The sequence below is a fragment of the Sceloporus occidentalis genome, unplaced genomic scaffold (assembly GCF_023333645.1).
Source record: "Sceloporus occidentalis isolate IW3139 unplaced genomic scaffold, rSceOcc1.0.p SCAF_3, whole genome shotgun sequence".
NCBI lineage: Eukaryota > Metazoa > Chordata > Lepidosauria > Squamata > Phrynosomatidae > Sceloporus > Sceloporus occidentalis.
The window spans coordinates 194160721-194185734 of NW_028316983.1; the positions used below are offsets into that span (position 1 = coordinate 194160721).

General features: G+C 40.9%; 1 protein-coding gene across 1 annotated transcript in view; it reads right to left on the bottom strand.

Moving 5' to 3' along the window:
• Positions 1-17070, bottom strand: part of GAREM1 (GRB2 associated regulator of MAPK1 subtype 1) — a 115151-nt gene extending 98081 nt beyond the window's left edge. Inside the window, exon 1 of the mRNA XM_089517239.1 lies at positions 16712-17070. Within this exon, the coding sequence (XP_089373365.1) occupies positions 16712-16823 (112 nt within the window). The 5' untranslated portion in view covers positions 16824-17070. The remainder of the gene's footprint in view (positions 1-16711) is intronic.
• Positions 17071-25014: the final 7944 nt, after the last annotated feature.

A 25014-nucleotide genomic window follows, 5' to 3' on the forward strand; every position in this document is an offset into this window, starting at 1 on the left:
GCAAAGTGTATATATGGAAATTGTTTCTGCAAAGCAGGCTAACTTGAGCTTTTTTAAAAAGTGACCTCAATATTACTCTTTCAGATCTCAATTCCTAGAACCTTCAGCCTACATGTCCAATGGACTAAAAGCTTTCCAATAGCAACTTTATTGCAGAACTGAAAAGATCCTTGCATTATAGCAGCACAGCAGCACATCACCATTTATATTCAGTTTGTAAGATGTCACAAGAGACTTTTTAATCTAAACATTCATTATAGTTTATAATCCTCATGCCCACTGTGCTTCAGACGCAAACACAAGTGAAAGCCTTTTACTAACAGCTGGAGTACATGTACAAATGAAAACAGCATGACACCAGTCCTGTCTACCAAAGTGCCAATCAATGTTAATTTCCCAACCAGCTCTCAGCCTCTGCAGACACTGCCACAGATACCTTGTTTTATCTCTGATGCATGGCTACCACAGCCATCTCGTCTGCATAGTAGGGGACTTACTTCAAAGGCTCTTTACTTCTTCAGTTAGTTGAAAACTGAAAGGTAATTTTTCCTCCATTTTCCCATGATTTTTGCTCTTTAGTTTATACAAAGAAAATAAATGCAGCAATACTGGAGAATAATTCTGAAAAGGTACAATGATTGCTAACATTATTTACACTGACTATGTAACTACTATATTTAAAAAATTGTAAGCAAACTGTACATTATTGTAGAAAGTCCTTGTATGGCTTTTTACACATGCTTCTCTTCAAGGGACATGGAATATAAAATTGAAGTATCAGACACTTGCATGAAATTTTTGTTGCATTTCAGAGACAAAAAGAAGAACGTGTCACAAGTCGCTGTTAGTATTTAAGATGCTGCAAGACCTGTTATCGTGAATTAACGTGACTGTGTGTGCGTGCATGTGCCTCCATGTCATCTGTTGACTTATGGTGATTCCATGAAGTTCATTTCAGAGGGTTAAGGTAGGGATTACTCAAAGGAGGTTCTGCCAGTTCCTTCCTGTGAAATATAGTGTACAGCACCTGGTATTCTTTCATGGTTTCCCATCCAAGTAGTACCCAGAACTGACCCTGCTCAACTTCCAATATCAGATAGAATCTGATGTAGATTCTACTAACATGATTACCTATATGGAATTTAGCAGCTTGATGCTTAGTAAACCATATTTAGTAAGACTTAAATGCTACTGACCTGCAGCGTGACTTGCCTCCAAGAAAACATACTTAGAACATGGTGGAATCAATGACCACATCATCTCCATGTGACATATTTGAAAGTGTTGAATGGATCAATGGAGCAACATTATCCCATATCAAATAGGCTTTGTTACAATCCTTCAAGTCACAAATAAACTCCATTTGCCCCAATAATTTTCCTGATTAGCTGACAAGGCAAATAATGAGAACAAAACTTCTGTAAATCTGAGGAGTGGGAAGCTGCAGTTATACTGTACTAACATTTGGATTTTTTTTAAAAGTCTCAGTTATTATTCTATAACTACAATTACATACCTGTGCTTGCTACTTGTGTTGCCAAATCCTCCACACTGTTAACCAGAGTGCTATTGGCTGCCTCTAACCTGTAGGACTAATCCCTTGTAGAAGAGCTCAGGTATCTTCCACCAGTTTTTTCCTTCAGGGAAGAAGTAGGGCCACATAACATAAGTGACGTAGTAGTCCTATAAAATATTCTTCTTCCTGGTAAAAATAAAGTTAGCTTTGCCATGTAATGTTGTGCTGGTAACTTCAGAACTTATTGTCTTTTGGAACTAAAGAAATAATCCAGTTTGAGACTGCTTTAACTGCCCTGGCTTAGTGCTAGAAAATTCTGAGAATTGTAATTTATTGTGGCACCAGAGCTCTCTGATAGAGAAGGCTCATGGAACTACAGTTCCCAGAATTTCCCAGCATTAAGCCAGGGCAGTCAAGGCAGTCTCAAACTAGATTATTTCTGCAATGTGTTTTGGACCCAAGTAAGGGCTGGAGCAAGCAAGCAATACATGCTCCATCAAGTTATTCAATTCCTGTAAGGGAAGGAAGTGATTTCTTCAGGAAGAGCCAGTTTCCATAACTGTGGCTGCTACACCTTCAACAGATAGAGTATAAAAGTGTGACATTAGCAATTGCAATTTGTCACAAAACAGATATACCTACCAGGATGTATATCCATATTTTGTATTTTTGTAACTATAAATTTTCTGCACCTACACAACCATTTAAAAGCACAGGAGCCCTAAGCCTCAAATTGTGGCCACTCCTGTTACAAGAGGTCAGCATCAAAATCCCATGGTTAAATAGAAAGGAATGATTCCCTTGAGCATCATGTCCACTTAACAAAGGACTGGTCCCCTCTCCTTCTGGCTAAACACTACTCCTTTCTCAAGTGGCACACTTGTTGCTTTGGAAGAGATGTTTTGGTTAAGCAGTAGAGACAAGCTCATTTTTTTCTGGCTCAAATGGAATGCAGATTTTTTGGCTCCCTTAACTCAAAAACCATACCATCACTGGAATGGAAACTTACTATTCAACATTGTGGACAGAAATGTACAAATCTGGTTTTTAATCAGAACACATGCTTATTTTCAAAAGCTTGCCATTTGATTGAGTAATGGGAAACAATTCTAATGCAATTAATTATGCAATACAGGGAAAGAAACTCCCCCATTTGTTTTGCCGAACTAATCTGGAGAGCCTGACAGAGAGGTCATTTGATCTGGCAAGAGCCCAGAAAAGAAAATGAGAAAGAAAAAGAAGGGAGGGTTGACAGTAAGATTGAACAGCATTTTCCCCCTTATTTTGCACCGCAGGGTGAAATGACCTCTTGAACAGAAGTTCAAAGAAGGTTCAAAGGCAGATGACAACCAGCATAAAAATTACCCTGAGCTTTAAGCCACTGTTCAGACCTCTAAGTAGTTTCACAGTTGAGTAACTGTATGTTCCTACTAAAGAATATAAAACAGCTGTTATTCTGTCTATAGTAGATTAGAAACATTTGCTCAGATTATTTTGGGAAAGAATTTTTCATTGGTCTTTGTTATCAAACAATATGATTTTTTTTCTGTCATTCACTACATTTCTCTGAACAATGCTAGCTGCAGGATTCTGGGAACTTTAGTCCCCCAAAGTAACTTTTCCAAGCAATTATTCTGGCTCCTAGTTAGGTAAAACAAAGCCTTCCTTCACTTCAGCTATCTTCATGTCAGAAGTAATGTGAAAGGACTTCAAGATCAGTTCTATAATGGAAAACAAGTCCATGAACTCAGCATGAATTCAGATATGCCCTCTTCCCCTGTTCTAAGTGTATGCCATCTTCCTATGCCATTATTTTGTACCTGGTAATCTTGTACCTTGGGCAAGTCACTACATTTCTCTGAACTATGCTAGCTGGAGAATTCTGGGAACTCTAGTCCCCAAAAGTAACTATCAACTCTCAACCTCAGAGGAAGGAAAAAGCAACCCTCCCCCCCCCCCCCCCTTGAATAAATATTGTCATGATAGGTTCTCCTTAAAGTTGCCATAAATTGGAAATGAATTGAAAGCACACAACAACAATAAAATCTTGGTGGATACCAGAGTTCTAACAAAAAATTAAAATGAAATAACTCTCAAAATCCCATAGTATAAATGTTTCTAAATTTTGTTTACAGAAGGGGAAAAATGCCTCCCCATTCTTTCTTTGAAAAAGTCAAAGGAAAGAATTCCAGATATCAAAATATCAAAATCTGAAGGAAGCACTTGGATAACAAATAAGTATTTTTCTTCTATGATAGCATACAGTATTTCATACAGCTATGCTCTCCAACAAACTTTTAAATAATGCAGCTCCACTATGCATCTATTCTGTCATACACATCTGGCCAGTCTTCCTCTGAGAACTTCAAACAGATGTAGGAATCATACAGCCCTCCAGATGTTACTGGATTACAACTCACATCAGCTCTAGCCAGCATAGCCAACGGTAAGGTATGCTGTGGGTTGCTGAACAACATCTGGAGGGCCACAGGACTCCCACCCCTGATCTAAGCTAACAATTATGTTGTGCAGGAAATGCCATAAATCATGCATTGTGTGGAGTACTTTTTCCTATCCAGCCTTCCCCAATCTGGTGTCTTCTAAATTTGTTGGACTACAGCTCCTACCATCTCCAACTAGCATGGTTGTTGATCATAATTGTGACCTAAGAGAAATGGAAGATGCTAGGTTGGGAAAGGCTGTTCTTTTCTGTCCTAAATCTACAGCCAATTTCACAGGCTGATCCCAGGTTCTGGAAATAGGAAGAAGGTGAATATAATGGATACATTTCCATCACATTCACCTTTAGCTATCTTTATTTCCTTAGCTCTGTTTTAATCTCGTTTTGTATAGAAGATGCTTTGTCCCTCAATCATTTTGTTCCTACTTTTGCTATCTTTTCAATTCCAAAAGTATCACATTGTGAGATTGAACAAGGGATAAATCCATTTTTAGAGCCTCCTTTTATGTCATCAAGGCCATGTTCCTGCCTCATGCTCACTAAGTCAGCACAAGATACTGTTAAATGCCTTTGCACTAGCCAAATATAGAGTTTGTAGTACCAGTATTCTACTACTTTGACAGTAGAAGGAGAAAATTGGGTGGAATTTAGACAAGGCAAACAATCAGTAGAAGCCAGTTAGAATCCTCTGCTTATTAGGAAATTTGTCCAGTTCATGGTATGACATTAATACTTCCAGGAGAAGTGGGGTAAAATACTCCAAACAAAGGCAAAATTAGAGGGAAAGCATAGTTATTTTTACCTTGGTCCTTCACATCTCTACTCCAAATTTAAGTCAATAGACAACTCAGAAGGTTACCTGTCCCTTCCCTGACAACAATAATGTTGGCTAAGATTCCATCCATCTCTGTAACCTCACAGGATACTACGAGGGAGTAAAAAAGCCAGCCAGAAATGCATCCCATGTGACTACATCCCTCTGCATCTATGCTAAGTGTGGGTGTGCATTCATTCCCAAGGGAAATTAAAACCAAATACCCCCCATATGTTTCTAATTCACTTGTACATCAATGAAATTAAAAAAAAAAGAGTGAATGAAAACGTTTGTGTTTCTCATTGAATGAGTTCCTGAAACTGATGAAATATAAGATATTGCTTAGCAAGCTGGTATATGCAAGGAACATTCCACTGGGAGAGATTACATTGGTCCTTTGAAAGTGTCAAGCAATAAAAACTGTAAGGATATCAAAAAACATGGGCAAATTTTTAAAAGGATTGAACTAATTAATAGAGAATATCAATCACTACTTCTTATCATACGTCCAGCATCTGCAAGCAGTATGCTCTTTTACACCAGTTGCTGGAGAACATGAGTAGGAGTTTATTTACAGTAGACAATTATAGTAGTTTGATACCACTTTTAATTAGCCTGACTCCACCCTAAGAAATTTTGGAATTTAAAGTTTGATGAAATCTTCTGAATCCTCTGCTAGAGAGCTATATTGCATTCCTTCGAATTACTATTCCAAAAGTAACTGGATTTAACCCTTAATTGTTTTCCACATTATTACAGAAATGTCATTCATGCAAATACATTTTAGCTGTCTAACAATGATTTTTAAGTAACTCACCAGACTATAAATTCCAGAATTCCACTGGATGGAATCCTAAGAGTAAAAGAGGTATCAAACTGCTGTAACTGCCATATGTATACATTGTAGGAGAGTATTATTGCACTCACATCTTCTTGTGGGCAGTTTATAAGACTTTGAATGACCACTGAAAGAACAGAACACTAGGCTGGATTTGTATGGGATTTAATGCAGCACTGTTCCTACAATCCCATATCCAAACTGAAGCAATGGAAAGCTTAAAAGATAGAACCCCTTTCAAATTCCTTATAAAATGATGGTCCTTTGTCCCATCTCAAACTTGGCAGGTCTGGAGTCTCATCTTATAGAAGTACAAATTCTGCAATATTTTGTGCCCTTTGCGTTGGAAAATACAGAGTACAGATAGAATCTTCTCTGCACATCAATGTAGAAATGGGACAGCAATCAGAAAATAAAATGGAGTTACTGAATACTGGAATAAATTTTTGACATACATCTTTAACTCATGACAAATAGGGAAACTGGTTACACAAATTTTGATAAAAGGGATTTTTACATCAAATTCATATTAAATGTGAAACATCAAACACAAAGCAAACAGAATATTCACTGAGACAAGAACATACATACAAACTCCACAGACAGAGAGAACAAAATAATTAAAAATGAAGGGCAAATTAACAAATTGTTCTGACAGTTCCTTGGTATAAGTTTCTACATAGATCTACCAGTAACCCTCACTCTTCTCATTAACATGAGACTGTAAGAGTAAAGCATTCCACAGACCTCTGGAAAGAATGAGGCCAAAAGACAGAGAAATATATACCTAAATGTATGATACCTGTGCAATATCTACTTCTTCTGCTAAGATAGCCCAGAAGTGTGTGTAAAATACCTGAATACCTACAGCCACTAAGGGTGTCCCACCTGTCAAAACACCTGTTTCATATTCAGTAAATTATAGCTGTGGCTCTGTGGTAAACTTGCAATCTACAATAAAGCGGGCTCTGCTGATCTAAATGTCCCAACATTGTGCAACAACCTCAAGTGTTAATGGGTCAGAATATAGGGGGAAGTGGAAACATTATCAGAATCTTCTCTGTTCAGCAACTAGTAAAGCCTATTTTGAAGACACAAGAGCGGTAAAGAATGCAGTAAGACTTCTGTCCTCCAGCCTTTTTGTTGCACAAGTCCACAGAACAATGGCCTAAACTCATGGATGCCAAATTGATTGTGAGAGTGCCATTAAAAGAAAAGCCTTGGTTGATTTTGAGCCATGTTAGCAATGTGCTATCTTGCACATGCAGGAATCTGGTTTTGACACATCACTCCCAAGGTCACTCTCTGAATACTTGCAGAAAAGTCAAAAGCCAAATTTCTTCTGGCAAATGCCCGTGACAGACACATCCCAAAGACACATCAGCAAGGTTTTTTTCCCCTTGTGGTCATGTTGTCCTAAAAAGGTTTATGAGAAGCAATGTTTACTTCATCTACTTCATGTGTATTAAGTTTGTCTTGTGCTGTGTCAGCCAGAGTATTATTGCTAGTTCCAGTTGCAGCAAATACATAAGAAGAATCCTAAGTATTTCCTCTACTGGTTTAAAGCTTCAGAAAAAATACATTTACCACAAGTCACACAAACAGAAAAGGTAGCTCTGCTGGCTGTAGAAAGTTTAAAAAAAAATCTGTATTGTGGTATAATGTTTTTAGGCCAACCAAAAAGACAAGAAAACATATGTAAGCTTTCAGGATCTTCAGATCTCTTCAACAAGTCAGATGTTACAAAACGAAGCAGGGAGGAAAAGGCAGGGGGAAATATTTGATATTTAAGTCAAAGCTACTTGTCTTGAGATGCAATGAAGAGGAACTCTCTCTCTCTCTCTACCACCCTAAATGTCCTGTGATCCATGTGAAACTAATTCTCCACTGAGCCTACATAATGACTTCAACTCAAGACCTAGCATATTTCCTGATACACCCTTCTGGGAATTTTAATTCAGTCTTTAGAAGCTGTCTATTTTATCAGGATCTTCCATGTCCTGCAGGGCCACAGTAGTCCAGCTCTGCCATTTATTCACTTAGCCTTCTCCTGAACAGTGTATATTTGCTGGGAAATGGTTTAGAGCACACTGACAATTATTTCCATTAGGGGATGCTATTAATCTGATGTGTTGTCTCAGGGCATATTCTAGAAAGAAAGGTAAGAATACTGGATTAGTTTTAAAAGACCAAGCATTACTTTACTTGAGTATATTAGTCCATGTCTTCTGAGGAAATTCTAAACAGTTCTTATTATAGAACTAGAGTGCAGGGTCCACACAGAAGAACTTGTAAAATAATTAAAGGGGTTTTGCTTAATAAAGAGAATGTGTACAGGGCACTCACACAAGCTCACACTTTGTCCCAGTACAGAAGTATTTATTGAGCCTGGAAAGCAAGGTTTTCCAGTCTATAGCAAAGCAGAAACACATATGTGAAGGCTTTCATATTTTAGCTTAATATGGGAAATATGTTTCCACTATTTAGAGTGCATGTCAAGCCCCAACCTTCCTTCTAGCTTTAGATTTGCAGGCATTGTCATGTTTAATCCTGGTAAGATGTGTAGCTATTTTCACTACATCCCCAGCTCCAAGACAGGAAGAAAGCTACAGCTGCTTTTGTTGAGGTACCCAATATACTCTTGGCAATGCAAGGCCAAATCAGCAAGACCCCTCCACCCTCTCCTACCCCAACATAGGGAAACACTTGTGTATTCTGTGGATCTTTTTCCATGCCCTTCCAAGTGCCTAGGCTGGACAGTGACCAAACAGACCATCTCCACATTTCCCCTTGGTGCCTCTTGCTTTATGCTGTAAAAAGTACAGGCGAACACAGGTTTTTTTCCTAGCCTATTCACAAGCTTATTACCAACTCAGCTGCAAGATGTATGGAATTTTAAAAAAGAAATTGCAGCTTGAAGAGGTCAGAAAACTTAAAAGCAGATATAGGGTGAATGGAAAAATATTCAGGGAAGATCCTTGGAGAACTATAAAGCACATAAGCATGAATCACCTTACTCTTGAACTTAAAATTTAATTCTGTGCTTTAACTGAAACATGGTATTTTGGGGAAAGTTGATGACAATTTAACCGGCTGGTGGCTTCATAGTTTTTCTTATTATGTAATGACCCTGGGAAAATGTGTTTCTTCCCAGTGAAAAGGTTGACAATTCTGATCTAAACACGTGACTGATTACTAAGATTAGTGGGATTTATTCTCATGTAAACAAATTTAGGATGGGAGGGTAAATTACACCTAGAAGCAGAGCACAAAGGATATGTTTCCATAACCATAAAGTTACTGTTGACAGAGGGCAAGACCACTGTTAAGTAATTTAGAATCCAGTTCCAAGAAAGCACCAGTTCTGTTGCTGACATTTCCAAACACAACTGAGAAGCAATAGTTTTTACATAAATGATACACACACCCCCCAAAATATTTCTCAGTCACAAATCTTTTAGATTTTAGAGACATGGAAAGTTGTGTTAATCAGTAAAAATCAATTTGCTGTTTATAATAAAAGAAACCTTACACTTTTTATTAGAAGGCAGGTCAGAAAGCTAACATGGATTTCTAGTGTTAGAAATGACATACTGTAAGAACTAAATCTCTAAGGGATTGTTTGGATGCATGAGGAAGTAGTTTGTTATCCTGATGAGTGGCAAGATGGAAATAGAAGTGCATTCAAGTACCACAAACTACATTTTATCTTACAACCTTTTAATAAAATTTTGTATTGACACTGTGTGTGCCTTTTGCTGCATTATTTCTATTGTACACTGGTGTAAAACACCATGTGTTCACAGAAAATATCTCGATGAGAAAATGTAAGCTCTTCTTCAAACATAATTGTTATGAGAGTCACCCGATATGACAAAGACATCTTAATAGATTTCAACCAGTAAATTATGTTTTGCCAGCAAAAAAGAAAAAAACTCCCAACCCTCTCTTATACCCAGGCTGCTATGTACAGTGGGCCTGCCATATCGGCAAGCTAGCTATCTGTAGACCCACCCCATTATAGTCAATGGCCACGCATGCAAGCAGACACTTTTTGTCATCTGTGGGTTTTTTTAAAAAAAATGTGTGAGGGTGGACTGAACCCCTGAGAATGGGAAGGGCACACGATATGTAAAATCTTGCTTTCCTAAGAGACAGCTGGCATCATGTGTTTCAGGAAAACAATGTATTCCTTATAAATTGATACTTGATGCACACCAAACCATCACAGCCATTCAAGGAGTTGGTAATAGCTGGCCCTTCACATCCATAGATTCTGCATCAACAGATTCAACCATCAATGACTAGAAAATATTCTCCAAATAATTCCCAAAAGCAAAACTTGATTTCAGCGGCATATGCATGCAAAGCTCCTCCATGAATCTGCTTTGCTGCACATGTATGAGTTAGACAGTTGTGACACCTACTGCTACATAGCCATATATTATGGCTGCACAGTGAAAGACCTTTGCACACTTGGTTGTCTTTCTATCCAGAAGTGCAGGAAGCCCACAGAAACATTCTCCACCGAAAGCTCTTCAACTTTGAACCCTTCCCATTGAACTTGCTATACTTTGCTTGTTGACTGTTCATTTTAGCTGTTGTCCACAACATTCCCTCACCGGAATGACTCCCATGTGTCATTAAATGCCTTCATGAATTTTAATTATGTACATCCTGAATTTCCAGAGTCACACATACAAATTAAAACGCACTAGGCTCATAGAAGCAGCAGCAACACATAAAATAATTATACTACTAGTTAATAAAAGCCAAGACACAGAAGTGGAAAATAATCCTGTGGCAGAGAGAGAATGAGAATGAAATCTGACCCTCCAAAAGGTCTACTTTCTCAGATGCATGGATAATCAAACAAACTCCCCTGCCTTTTGACTACCCCCCCCCCCCCATCATCAATTGTTAAAATTGAACTTGTCTCACCATTACCATACCCACAGGTTTTTGCGTTTATATTGCTATTCTCACACGTACTCTGCCTATAAGGTATGTTCCTAGATGCTTCACTCAATGCATCTGAGGAAGTAGACCTAGGCGTACAAAGGTTCTGCAAGATTCCCTTGGATAATGACTAAAAACTGTAAAAGAAACCCCACTTAAAACATATTTAAAACCTAATTTCCAATAAAAGAATAAAAATATAGCATACCATTTTACACATAGAACTGCTCCATAATTAAAAACCAGTGACCTACTTAAATAAATAAAAACATCTTCATCTGCGGGAGGAAAGAGAGCATGGAGAGGATCAGTTGGACCTCCCGCAGTTTGGGAGCAGCCATGAAGAAGGCTCTCTCTCTCAGGTCCTCACCAAAGATGTCTGTAAGGATGGTGGTACTGAAAGAAAGCTTTCCCCAGCAGATCCTGAAGCTTGCACTGACTTGTATAAGGAAATTCAGTCTTTCGGATAGTTTGGACCCAATTCATGTAGAGCTTTAAAAGTCAAAACCAGCACTTTGACTCCTGTCTCACAATTGTCCAGTAGTCAGTGGAGCTGTTTCAACAGATGAGTCTCATGATCGTTTTAATCAGCCCAGCATAATCAATGGTGAGGAATAATGAGAGCTGTAGTCCAAAAATCTTTGTAGGACTCTTATTACCCATCCCAATGAGTTAGCCCCATTGACCACAGTGGGATTTACTGCTGAGTAAACATGAATACAATTAATTGTACAATACATGTGCTTGATTTCTCCTCCTACAGGCATTTCAACTAAACTATTTTTGGCAAGTGGGAAACATTGAGATATTTGTAAAACTCATAAAATTAACACATAGCAGTTTTATAAGTGGTTTCAGATCCCAATCAATTTAGGGCATGTTGAATTTATTCAATTAAGATTTTCCAAGAAAACCCATACTGCTAGAGATATTGAAATTAACCTAAATGCAGACTGCAAAGGGAAATCATGCATTAAATCATGCATTAAAACAATAACAGGAGCAGGAATGAAATTCCAAGTCATTAGTTACATTTTGTTGTCATTGTGCACCTTGCCAAGTAGATTTCCATAGCTACTAACTAATATGGCAACTTCCTCCTCCTCACCTCATATTTTGGCTGTCTCATTTTTCCCATCAGTGAAATGGGACAGTGCTATTAAATATCCTTCTCAATTGATGCCATGAAGTGGGACAATATGAAAGAAAGTGTCTGATCAAAGGCTGCCTTCCTACAACTCCTTATCTAGGGTAAAGGTTGCACATCCTTTCCTCCTTATATCATTAAGGCTTACTTTGGGGTAGAAATGTACAGATTTGGTTGCTAGCAGGAAACCTTCAAAGAAAATGGAAATGTGTGAATGTCAACAGACCAGATAAGATGGAAAGAGAATTCTAAGAGTTGCACTATAGTAATATGAACATGACTCCAAAGATGATAAGCATGTTCAGAAGTTGATGTTATTGTGATTGCAAGAAAATGCACGGAAAAAAATTACAGGGAGAAACATAATGGTAACAAGAGTTGTAGTGGAATATCTGCCCATCTCAAATGTCCAATCATTACGGCTGATCGTTGATCACACTGCAGTTGATACTGGAGGATGGGAAGCAAAATTTGTTTGATTCACATTTTAATCCAAATGAAGCTAATTCACACTTGCCAAGCTAATAGCTAATAAAAATGTGTACAGAAACAAGTACATTAGAGGAATTTGCACTCAAGAAAAAGTAGTGGTTGTTGCTGTTTGTCATCAAGTCGATTTTGACTTCTAGAGAGCCTATATATGAGATATATTCAGTTGTTTTAGTCTTCAACGGCTCTGCTCAGGTCTTGTGAACTTCCTTGATGAGGAGTTTATCAAACAGGAGGAGTTTGTCTTAAATTCGAATGAAAAGAAAGTGGGGCCAGAACGCATTCACTTAAAGTCGCTAGTTTAGCGCAATTACGTAAATGCTCATTGCATTTGAACTGGCTTTCCATTGTCCGAAAATAGCATGCCATTGTCCGAATTTGCACGTGGCAGTCTATCACGCAATAACGTGAAATCACATGATTGCGTTCGGACTGACTTCCCATTGCCCGAATTTACATGTAGTGGGTTATCACGCAATAACGTTAAACCCCATGATTGCGTTCAGATTGCCATTGGCTTATACTTCCAATTTCCCTGGTCTGATAAACTCTGGAGTCTACACACCTGTAATGGGGTCTTCCTATTGCCTTCCACTTTACAGAGCATTAGGGGAAACAGTATACACAAGGACATTTATTAGGAAGAAATGTTTGCAAAAACTGAGTGTTATGGAAATAATGCAGAAAACACATTTGAATTTTCATGAAGGCTTTTAAAAACACTTGTATACTGATGTAAAAACGAGCTGGAACAAGCATAAAGTTGCAAAATTGAACAGACAAATCCATCTGTCTTTGTTTTCCATTGCTATATTAAAAAGGAGGAAAAGTTGATGAAAATTCATCAGGCTATAGCCTCCAACCACAAAAATACAACAGTCAACAACTTGTTTATGCCCTTTTATGACTATTAGTTTTAATTCATAAAATTCATACCACCTTGCCATTCATATGTGTGAAACTATAACTAACAGAATATAGCAGAAGAATCAAACAGAGTGCTCATAAGAGGTGCTCAACCCTTGACTTAATTTTATAATTGAAGCACCTTAGAAAAACTTTGATAGATAGGGGGAAACACCTGGTGCAGAGTTGATACTATTATTTGTGTAAAATTTAAAGAGGCATGAATACTACTACATCATAACTGTTGTTCTCTTGCACTGTAAGTATAAACATACACATTTTTCCAGAGAGAAAAGTTAGTTCCTTAGCATTTTACTATAAAGTATTTCATATCTTTAGAAGTCTGATGTGCAAAAGATTTAAAAACAGAGGGAATCTTCAATCAGATTGCCATTCAGTTAGAAGTCGAATTTGCACCTGGCTCAGAAGATGGGCATATAAATGTAAAACAAGCAACCCACCCTTTTCCTTTTTTAAAAAGCAAATCAACCCAATACATCAGGCTCACAAACAATACACTAAAAGTCTCTTGCTATTAAAGAGACTACTGAAGTAATATATTTCTCAATACATATCAAAAATAAAGGAGGAACAAAGTACACAATTTTATCTGTAGGCTGTTTTTCAGAAAACTGCCCCCACAGAGGCTCACAATATATCAAAGGACAGTAATAAGTTCCTGTATGAAACTTTCCAAAGTTCATCCTGCCTTGGCCTATAAAACTCATTTAGTTACTGTCATTTAAAGGAAGCTGGATTTCTGAGATGCTGAGGGCAAGGGCCATCCAGTGAAGCCTACTGAGAAGATTGTGCTGAGAGCCCAGTACTGTAGTTTATATGCCCAACATCCAACACTGCACGCTTGTCCATTTCTTTCAGTTGGCTTTAAAATTACTTACAAACTCAGGGTTGGATCATGATCACCATGGGCTTTAACACTGCAGCCTTAACATATTTTACAAGCCAGCCTAGGTGGTTTTAATAGAACTTACTAGTTCTAACTAAATTCCATGGAAACAAAAAGTCACATTGGAAGGTAAATTGACCCCCTGATTTGGGGCCATGCAAAGAGGAAGAACCCGTGTGATGGAGATGTTTGAGCATTGGACCACAACTCTGAAGAACAGAGTTCAAATGTTTGCTGGGGTTTGCCAACCCACTGTATAACTTTGGGCAAGCCACACTCTTTCAGCCTTAGAAGAAGGCACAGGCAAACTCCCCTGAACAACTTTTGCCAAAACAAAACTGCAATAGGTTCACCTTTAGTAAGAAACTACTTAAAGGCACACAGCAATATGCCAACCAGACTTTGGCAACAATGAAGCTTAGTTTTAGACATTCAAAGACCTAGCCATGTTAGTCTGGAAAATCAATATGCAAAAGGGATCTTGCTGCACCTTTGAGGATAAGGTCCCAGACCGGCAGTAAACACTGGCTTGAAGGAGGCGTGGGTGTATGGGGTTCAGATGACGCACACCCTGATGACGCCCCCAAGCCAGTGTCATGCTGCCTGCCCAACAAGATGGTGGCAGCATTGTGACGTTCCTGTGGCACAGTGTTTATACACCGCACGGCGCAGGAGGGACGCAAAGCTGCAGTGGCGGCTGAAAGGAGCACCAGTTTACCACCTCTTTTTGAGCCAGCAAATAGCAGGATCGAGGCTGCTGCGTGTGATTGCCATGGCCCCGATCTGGTGTTCAAAGGGGCACTGACACGCCACTCTAGGGTTGTCTGTTTTGGCCATGTAGCAAAATTATATATACTCAGTGCTTGCCAAGCTTTGATTCTCCATTGTTTTAGACTTTGGCTGCCTGAATGCCTAGCTGTTGGCCAAGTTGATTGGGGTTTCTGGGAGTTGAAGTCCAAAACACCTGGAGGACCAAAAATTGGGACCCCCCTGCTGTAGTTTATATTGACCATTCTACCAATAACAGTATTACAAAATAGCATGACATACAGCATGCTACATGTTTGTGAGTCTCAAGCCAATGGTCCGACCAGGACTGGAATTTTTGGTGCCATTATTGTTGGGTTATCTTGTTGTTGCTTAGCATAGTTTTAAACTATGAAGGGACGTCATATTGAAGCTGGAGCAAGCTGCTGCTCCAGAGACTAGGACATGGAGCAATGGATTCAAACTACAGGAAAAGAGATTCCAGCTCAACATTAGGAGGACCTTCCTGACAGTAAGAGCTGTTTGAGAGTGGAACACACTCCCTTGGAGGTCTTTAAACAGAGGCTGGATAATGTTTTGATTGAGAGTTCCTGCATGGCAGTGGGTTGGACTGGATGGCCTTTATGGTTTCTTCCAACTCTATGATCCTATGAAGTTTATCACACGGCAGACAAATGTGCATTTCTTGATACGGTCAGCTGACTAATCAACGAACTTGTTGTTGTGGAAGTATAAATGGCAATTAACCCATGATAATCCCGCAATTGCACTAATGGTTTTCACACAACGTTGAGCTGAAATGGGATTAAAGTGCCATTATCCTGTAAATAACCAGGCAAGAAACAGCAGCAAATCATTCACTGGATTTTCCCATGAATGACTTTTTTGCCGTCTATTGCCTGGTCATTCCCGGTATAATGGCTCTTGTGTTAATCTCACATGTAAATTCATGCTTCTCAGTCCTGCTCCAGATCAAGGACCTTTTTGGAATTCCTCCTGGGCTGAAGGATGAAAAGGAGGACAGGCTCTGGGAAAGGAGGACCAAGTCGCCCTGGTCACCTTGAACTAAAAACACTGTCATAAATGCAAAACCATGCTTCTTAGTCTTGTTCCAAGTGGAGGAGGCACTTTTGGGATGTCTCCTGGAGAGCAAGTTCAAATGGAGGACAGGTCCTGGAAGAGGAGGACACCTGTCACTCTGGCTCAGAGGGAATTCCAAAAAAGTCCTCCATTTGGAACAGAACTATGAAGTACGAATTTATCTTTACAGCAGTGTTTTTGAGCTTTGATATCGTGTCCCCCCTTTTTCCTTGAAGTGCCCCCAACTTTCCTTCCATTTTGTGGCGCCTCCTCCTCCTCCTCCTCCTCCTCCTCCTCCTCCTCCTCAGTGGGGAGGACCTCCAGCTTTCCTAGGCTGCATTCACACTGCAGAGAACAATTCGCTTTGACTCCGCTTTAACTGCCCTGGCTCCATGCTCTGGAATTCTGAGAACTGGAGTTTGCAAGACATTATTGAGCCTTCTCTGTCAGAGGGAGCTCTGGTGCCACAACAAAGTGCAAAACCTAGAATCATAGAATTGGAAGAGAAGACCACAAGGGCCATCCAGCCCAGTTCCCAGGATTCCCTAGCATGGAGCCAGGGCAGTCAAAGTGGTCTCAAACTGGATTATACCAGCAGTGTGTTTTGGACCAAACTAGAATTCCTGAGCATGGAACTAAGGCAATAAAAGTGGTCTCAAAACTAGATTATCCCTGCAGTGCATTTTGGAGCAAAGTAAGATTCCTGAGCATGGAGCCAGGGCACTTAAAGCGCTCTCAATAGGATTATTCGTGCAGTGTGGACGCAGCCTGGGCAAACCAGAGGCTCCAGCTCCCCCAGCCCCAGCCCCAGCCCCTCAAGACTCACCTCCCTGGGGCTTGACGACCTGAGGCAGGCGGTAGGTGCTGACCAGGAGGTCCAAGGGGACGGAGACCGCACTCCACCTCACGTCCTTCAGAGTCGGGGAGCCCAGCTCCATCTTCCCGGCCGCTGGGGCAGGGGCTGCTGTGGCCAGGGCCCGGGAGAGCCAGCGCCAGCCCCAGCCTGCCTGCCTGCCTGCCTGCCTGCCTCCCTCAGGCTGCCTCTCCTCCTCCTGCTCCCTGGGCCATGATGGTGGTGGTGGGCTTTGCTGCAAGGCCAGGGGATGCTGCTCCCTCAGCCTCCCTGGCTGCAAAGCCTCCCGCTGCCTCCAGCTGGCCCTCCTCCCAACGCCATCCCAGGGCAGAGGGCTCAGCAACAAGGGGCCAGGCACGCCTGCGCAGACAGAGAGAAAGGGCAGCAGCCTAGGCACTCCTTCTTTCCTTCCTTCCCTCCTTCTTTCCTTCCATGGAAAAAAGGGGAGGGGGGGGGAGGGAGAAAGGCTGGTCTGTCCACCCCTCCCGCCCCCTCTGCTGGACACTCCGGCGCCCTGCAGCTCCTCCTCCTCCTCCTCCTCCTCCATGTGGGCTCAGGCTGCAGAGAGAGGACTTGCAGCACCTTGCAGACTGTCTCACTGAAAGGAAGAAGTTGGCAGCAGGAGCTTTCCTAGGCTTCTGTCTCCTTCCTCAGAGGCATTTGGTGAGGAAGCAGACATAACCCTAGGAACGCTCATGCTGCCAGCTTCTTTCTTTCAGTCTCCAAGATGTTGTGGTTATTGTTGTTGTTATTATTATTAAAACACATAGCCATGCCAGTATGTAGAATCAGTCTGTAGCACCTTGGAGACTAACTGAAAGAAAGAAGTTGGCAGCAGGAACTTTCATAGATGCATCTGAGGAAGTAGACTTTAGTCTATGAAAGCGCATGCTGACAACTTGTTTCTTTCAGTTAGTCTCCAAGGTGCTACAAGATCTCTCTGCAGACTGATTCTACAGACTAACATGGCTATTTCTTTTAATAATAAGTAGTAGTAGTAGTCCCTGTAGCAGTAGAAAGGTGGGACAGAAGTGAATAAAATTATATCTATATCTCTCTCTATATATAATAGAGAGAGATCTTGGAGCATCTTTGAGACTAACTGAAAGAAAGTTGGCAGCAGAAGCTTTCATAGATGCATCTGAGGAAGTAGGCTTTAATCTGCAAAAGCTCATACAGACAACTTCTTTCAGTTAGTCTCAAAGGTACTACACGATCTCTCTCTCTCTGTGTGTGTGTGTATATATATATATATATATATATATATATATATAAATTTAATTCACTTATATCCCACCTTTCTGTGTTAGTCTGTAGAATCAGTCTGTAAAGATCTTGTAGCAGCGTGGAGAATAACTGAAAGAAAGAAATTGGCAGCAGGAGCTTTCATAGGTGCATCTGAGTAAGCGGACTTTATCAAAGTTCATGCTGACAACTTCTTTCGTTCAGTGAGTCTCCAAGGTGCTACAAGATCTCTCTACGTACAAAAATGTAAGGCATCTGAGACCCAGTGGGATCACTAGAGGGGTGCAAGGAGTGCGGATTGCACCAGGTGACTCACACTAAGCCTAAGGTGAGATGACACACCACTGTTCCTCAAACATCTGCCTTTTGGGCAGAAACAGACTATTGTCTTCACCTGCATCCCTTTAAAATGCTGGGAGAGATGGGGTGAGTAGGGTAAGGATCAGTGGCAGCACAAAGGAGAGACTCCAGACTTTTAAAAAAAATTAAATTTCAATTTTTAATTAAAAAAACCTTTAATTTTTAAAAACCATATGAAACTATGTCTGTGTAAATCCATTTAGGCAGTGCATATGACATTGTAATTTAAAGGTATAGTTTCAATTTTGCTAGTGGCTTATGTTACAACTCTTGCCATTATATTAAGCGATATATGGGAATTATGATTTATGAGTAACATTAGGACAAAAACATGACTAAGGATTCTGTCTGGGCGTGGTATGGGAGGAGGTCTATTGGGGGGGGGGGGCTGACGCCATGAGTTACTGCACCAGGCGACACCCATCCTAGTAAAAATGTTATTCAACCTGTTCTTAGGATTTCTGTGCTGGGAGATTTATTTTGAATGGGAACAAACTCATGTTCTTTTAAGAATTGTTATCCATGAATGAACCACCTGTAGGGCATTTAGAAGAGAGTGTATATGATCACCATTATACTAACTGATTTTGCTGTAAGCAAGCTGGAGGAATAGCTAATACTCCAGAGGACAGGATCAAAATTCAAAATGACCTGAATAAACTAGAAAGCTGGGCCAAAACTAACAAAATGAAATTCAACACAGAGAAATGTAAAGTACTGCACTCAGGGCAGAAAAATGAAATGCACAGATATATGATGCAGGACACCTGGCTGAACGAGACTACAGTGGACCCTTGTTATACGCTGGGGTTTGGTTCCAAGATCCCCCGTGTATAGCAAAATCCGTGTATGCTCAAGTCCCATTAAATATAATGACATAGCAAAATGGCGTCCCTAATAAAAAATGGAAAATCAAGGTACATTTATACTTTTTTGGAACATTTTCAGACCGTGTATGCTTGAATCCATGTATAAAAAATCCATGTATAAGAAGGGCCGACTGTACATGTGAAAGGGATCTAGGTGTCCAAGTAGACCACAAGCTGAACATGAGTCAACAGTGATGCAGCAGCTAAAAAGGCCAATGCAATTTTAGGCTGCATCAATAAAAGTATAGTGTGTAGATCAAGAGAAGTAACAATGCCACTATATTCTGCTCTGGTCAGGCCCCACCTGGAATATTGTGTCCAGTTCTAGGCGCCACAATTCAAAAAGGACATTGAGAAACTGGAGCGTGTCCAAAAGAGGGTGACTAAAATGGTGAAGGGTCTGGAAACCATGTCCTATGAGGAACGACTTAGGCAGCTGGGTATGTTTAGCCTGGAGAAGAGAAGGTTAAGAGGTGATATGATAGCCCTGAAGGGATGTCATATTGAGGAGGGAGCAAACTTGTTTTCTGCAACTCCAGAGAACAGGACCTGGAGCAATGGATGCAAGCTGCAGGAAAGAGATTCTACCTCAACATTAGGAAGAACTTCCTGACAGTAAGGGCTGTTTGACAGTGGAACACACTCCCTCAGAGTGTAATGGCGTCTCCTTCTTTGGAGGTCATTAAGCAGAGGCTGGATGGCCATCTGTCGGGGATGCTTTGATTGGGATTTCCTGCATGGCAGGCGGTTGGACTAGATGGCCCTTGTGGCCTCTTCCAACTCTACAATTCTATGATTCTATGTGGCCTAAAACAGGTAAGCATGTTACAATTGTAAGGAATGATATATTCGTTCTTCCCTTTGTGATACTTGAGATTTCTGTTGTTAATGTTTGTTAATTTTATATATTCAGAAGTATGGAAAAGCAAACCTTATCTTCCTAATTTGAAATCTGAAATTGAAACAATACAACTGAAGAAGACTATTTAGTCGAAATGGCTCCATAACTCCAGAGGTAGCCGTCTGCTACCTGTGCTACTGCTACCAGTGCCACCCTCACTCCCATCCTAGGGCCCATTCAGACTACCTTTTGTACCGAATTGTAACCTGGATTAAAAGTCGGAAGTTCCCATTGGCACCGGTTTAGACACATCAGAATTAGGGTCTTGCACAACCGATCCAGGGCAAATTGCCCTTAGAGCAGTTTTTCCGAAAGTGGATTATTTCCTGTTTCAGAATGTGTCTACTTGTGCTACGTTTCCCTTTCATTTGCTTGCTGCCAGCACAGCAGGTCACTTTGCAAGTGGCATTTAAAAAAAATAATTTGTGTGTGTATGTGACAGAATATGCGAATGCTTGTGTTTCCTTTTTAGCAAATTGATACAATGTGTGAATGCTTTTGCTACATATGTGTATGTGTATGTAAGGCATTCTGGGGTGGCAATTGGAGGGAAAGCAAAGAAAGAGGATGCAGAGATGGTATTCTGAGGTGAGGTTATTATTATTATTATTATTATTATTATTATTGTGACAGATTATGCACATGCTTTGGGCTGGAAGGGAAGGAACGAGGATGGCATGAGGGGGAGAGGCAAAAGCTTTGGAGGTGGCATTGAGCTGGAAGCAAAGGGAAGGGAAGAGATTCCAAAGAAGAGGAAATGCTGGGCTGGAAGTGAAGGGGAAGCTAGAGGCTCTAGCATTCAGAGGGAAGGCTGTGGAAACCAATAACTTTGGGGGAGTCATACTCTCTCAGCCTCAGGGGAAAGGCAATGGCAATCTTGCCAAGAAAACCCCAGGATGGGGTCATTTTAGGGTTGCCATAATCTGTAATAACCCAAATACACAACACACACACACACACACACACACACACACACGGAGGTTTTTAAATTTGACAAGTTGACAGAATATGTGCACACTGCCCAGTTTTTTTGTAAAGGAGGGGGGAAAGCACCCATTCGGTTGGCCAGTGGTTGTAGGATATGCCACCTTTGACGAAAGCGGAAGTGAATTTGATTGACAACAAAGGAGGCTCCATTTTAAAGCGGTACTGCAAATGTGAACTTCAGAGGGGCAAATTGCATCGATCAAGGTAAAGGATAGTACAAACTTCTTTCCAGACAGATTTGCTATGGGGGCAATCGGATCTGCCCAGTTCTATCCAGACCAAATGGGCTAGTGAGAATGGGCCCCTAGTGACACCACTGGAGACAAATGGAGGTCATGACCAAATAAATGCTCAAAACACTACTATAAGTGTAAATTCATGCTTCTTAGTCATGGCTCCCAAATGGAGGACCTTTTGGAATTTCTTCTGGACAGAAGATGGAAATGGAGGACAGGTCCTGGAAAAGGAGACCAAGTTTGGTCACTCTGCCCACAGGACCTCTTAGTATCCTCTTTACTGCTGTTGCTACTGGTGCTCTGGAGCAAAGACATGCCAAAGAGGGTTGAAAGGCAGTCTCAGCCATCATTAGGAAGTTCCAGCCTGAATCTGAACCAGGGCAGGATGGCCAGATGTCCTAACTACAAAGGAGGACAAGGCAGCACAAAATGTAGGACATACAAGGAAAAAGAGAGGGCATTACCAAATAAAAGTTACAAACACTAATATATAAATTCATTTCACATGGTTTGTTTACAGTTGTATTATATAGACTGTATCTTACTATGTACAAAAATATTTTATTATATATTAGAAGAGGCAGGCACAGCTCCACCTCGCATAGCCCCAGAGGCAAATGAAAGGGCCTCCCTCAATTTTAACTGCTACCTCTCTGGCCTCGGAGGAAGTAGACTAAGAGGTAGTATCTGCTGGACTTGATCCCCTTCTCCACTGCCCTTCTCTTGTCCTTTCATGTCACATCTTTTTTATATTGTATGCCCGACGGCAGGGAACTGTCTAACAATTTGTAAGTCACTCTGAATACTCTAAATAAATAAAATACTCAACCATATTTTTCTGATGAACTTACTTGTCAAAATGCCTTGTTGGCTTGCACTAACAGAACTCTGAGCAAAACAAATGCTTAAAATTGTATGTTACTAGCAACAAAACCTTTGACTGAATCTACATCTAAATTATTACTCTCATTTGTAATTTTCCCATTTGCTGTCTCTTCCCTCCTGCTTCTTCCTCAAACCAAATCACACATTTTTGTGCCCCTCTTCCCCTTAGTGTTGATCTGCTTCAACAACCCAGAACCTACTTTCCTTTCCACACCTCCATCAGAAACAACACACACAAACACCACATGGCCAGCAACAGCCTTTTCATCTCTTCCCCTCTCCCCATATGTTGGAATCATGCTGCTCAACACATTTTTAGTAGCTATTAGGGTGTATTGGTGCAGGCTAAACATTTTGGTCATATTTATTGCTTGGCAAAAACTAACAAGCTCTTTGCAGCAGTAGTGGCAGTAATAAATCTGCAGAGCTACCTTTTGGTTACCTGCTGAGGCACTGGATGACACAATGACATGTTTCAAGGTTAAAAACCGAGGACATTTTGGGATTCCTCCTGGATTCTTGAACATAAGGTTGAAATGAAAGACATCTTTGGGAAAAAGAGGACCTCTGGTCACCCTGGGCAACAGGTTCTTTTCACACTATGTGTGTAAACTAGCTTGTTCCATGCCAGGATATTGGTTGTGAGTAATGCAGCAGTAAGAATGTAATTGTCACTGGCAACACTTTTTATATTTACGTCTGACTTCAAACTTATAGTTCCATCCTAAATTGTGTGTACTCCAAATGTAACCTGCAGTTTTGGGTAACAGTTAATGCATCTGTTGAACCAGTCTGTAGTCCTCAAAGGGCATGATAGAATAAACGTATTAATCTCTAAGGCCCTGTAACAAGCCACCATTGCTATCTCATTGGAAATGGCTTTATATTTGGTCACTAGTATGGGCTCTAATAAGGAGGTCATGGATATAAATTTATAGGACCTAAGCAGAGCAGTGGCAAACAGGGAGTCTTGGAGATGTCTCATCCACAAGGTCGCCAAGAGTCAGGATCAACTTGAGGGCAATTAACAACAACTACGGCCCTATACAGACAGCCAAAATAAAGCTGCTTCGAGTCACTTTGGAGGTATGGTGTTTACATGATGCTTGCATCCTAAGAGTCTGGAAGCTGCACCAAAGCTGCACTCTAGTCCTTAGGACTGGAGCATGGCTTTGGTGCGGCTTCTGGACTCTTAGGACGCATGTATCATTGAAACACCACACCTCCAAAGTGACTCGAAGCAGCTTTATTTTGGCTGTCTGTATTAGGCCAAAGTTTCTCACTGGGTTTCAGAAGAAGGCGTCTCCCAAGTCCACCTGGAAATGTCAAGAATAGAACCTAGGATCTGCTATGTGCAAAGCAAATGCTCTGCTATTAAGCTATGCTCCCTACCTTATATAACAGCCTAGAATTATGGCTCTTTATTCAGAACATGGGGAATTGCCTTTGGCTGGCTCAGAACATGCATCCATCTTGTCTAGTACCAAGGCCAAAAGAAGGTGGCTGCAACCCTGGAGCAACTCCAGAGACATAGGCCCCATACAGACAGGCCAAAATAAAACTGCTTCAGGTCATTTTGGGTGTATGCTGTTTAAATGATACATGTGTCCTAAGAGTCTGGAAGCCACTCCAAAGCCACGCTCCAGTCCTTAGGACTCCTTAGGACTGGAATGTGGCTTTGGTGTGGCTTCCAGACTCTTATGCATCATTTGAACAGCATACCTCCAAAGTGACCTGAAGCAGCTTAATTTTGGCCTGTCTGTACGGGCCCATAGACAGCCTATTTGCATTTGTGTGACCTTTTTTTGGAATGGTAATATATTAATTTAGGCCACAATCAAGGGCGGCACTAAAAGTGTCATTTTCTCCTCTGCAGCGTCAGTGAAACTAACAGCTTGAGCCTATACATTCTTACTCAGGTATTCAAGTAGCACATAAAATGTGGAACATCTAGAAACTCCCTAGGCTATGAGGGGCCTGGAACAATTGCTCTAACTCAACCACTGGTAATCCAGCCCTGCCTAGTGTTGTTGACAGTGATTGCCAACAGTTTTTCAGCATTCCAGGAAGGACATTTTTGCGGTCTTATCTAGAGAAACCAGGTATCAAATATGAGATATTCTGCATGCAAGGGACTCTGTTGTTGAACTGTCCCACCTATCCACCTGAGTTAGAAGATGCAGACAGAGAAGAGTCAGATTTCCAGGAATTTACAGCTGCTGCTGCTGCTGCTGGTGGTCACTCTGGAGAGCTGGGGGTTGAGTCAGTGAGGGGCTTACTCCCTAGCAGGAAATGGCAGACACTGAGGATATACTGCCATCCGTTGAAAATTATTGAAGAGATAAGGAAAGACTACATGGATTCCAGCAGCTGTTAAATAAGGCCCGAGACAGACAAGCAAAAAGGGGCGTGGCAGCAGCGATACTAGGGTTAGGAACTGCATCAACCGCATGGTCCCTAACCCTAGTATGGAGTGGCAGTGTACTAATGGCGCCATCCCATGTACACAGGCACTGCCGTTGTGACGTAACCGCTGTGCAGCGTCCGCACGGCACCACACGTCATCCACATTGGGTTAGCATTCACTGTGATATTTCTCATTACCATTTTCTCTGTAAAGGATAATGTTAAACAGGAATTGGCTCTAATAATGATAATTGGTTCAGTTATGGAAAACACAGGATAGGTAGGAAGTAATTCTTGATTCAGCTCAAGCTGTCAACTGACACTCTGCCCCCCCCCCTCGCCAAATTCTGTGAATACCATAAAATGTTTCAAAATATCTGTTATTTT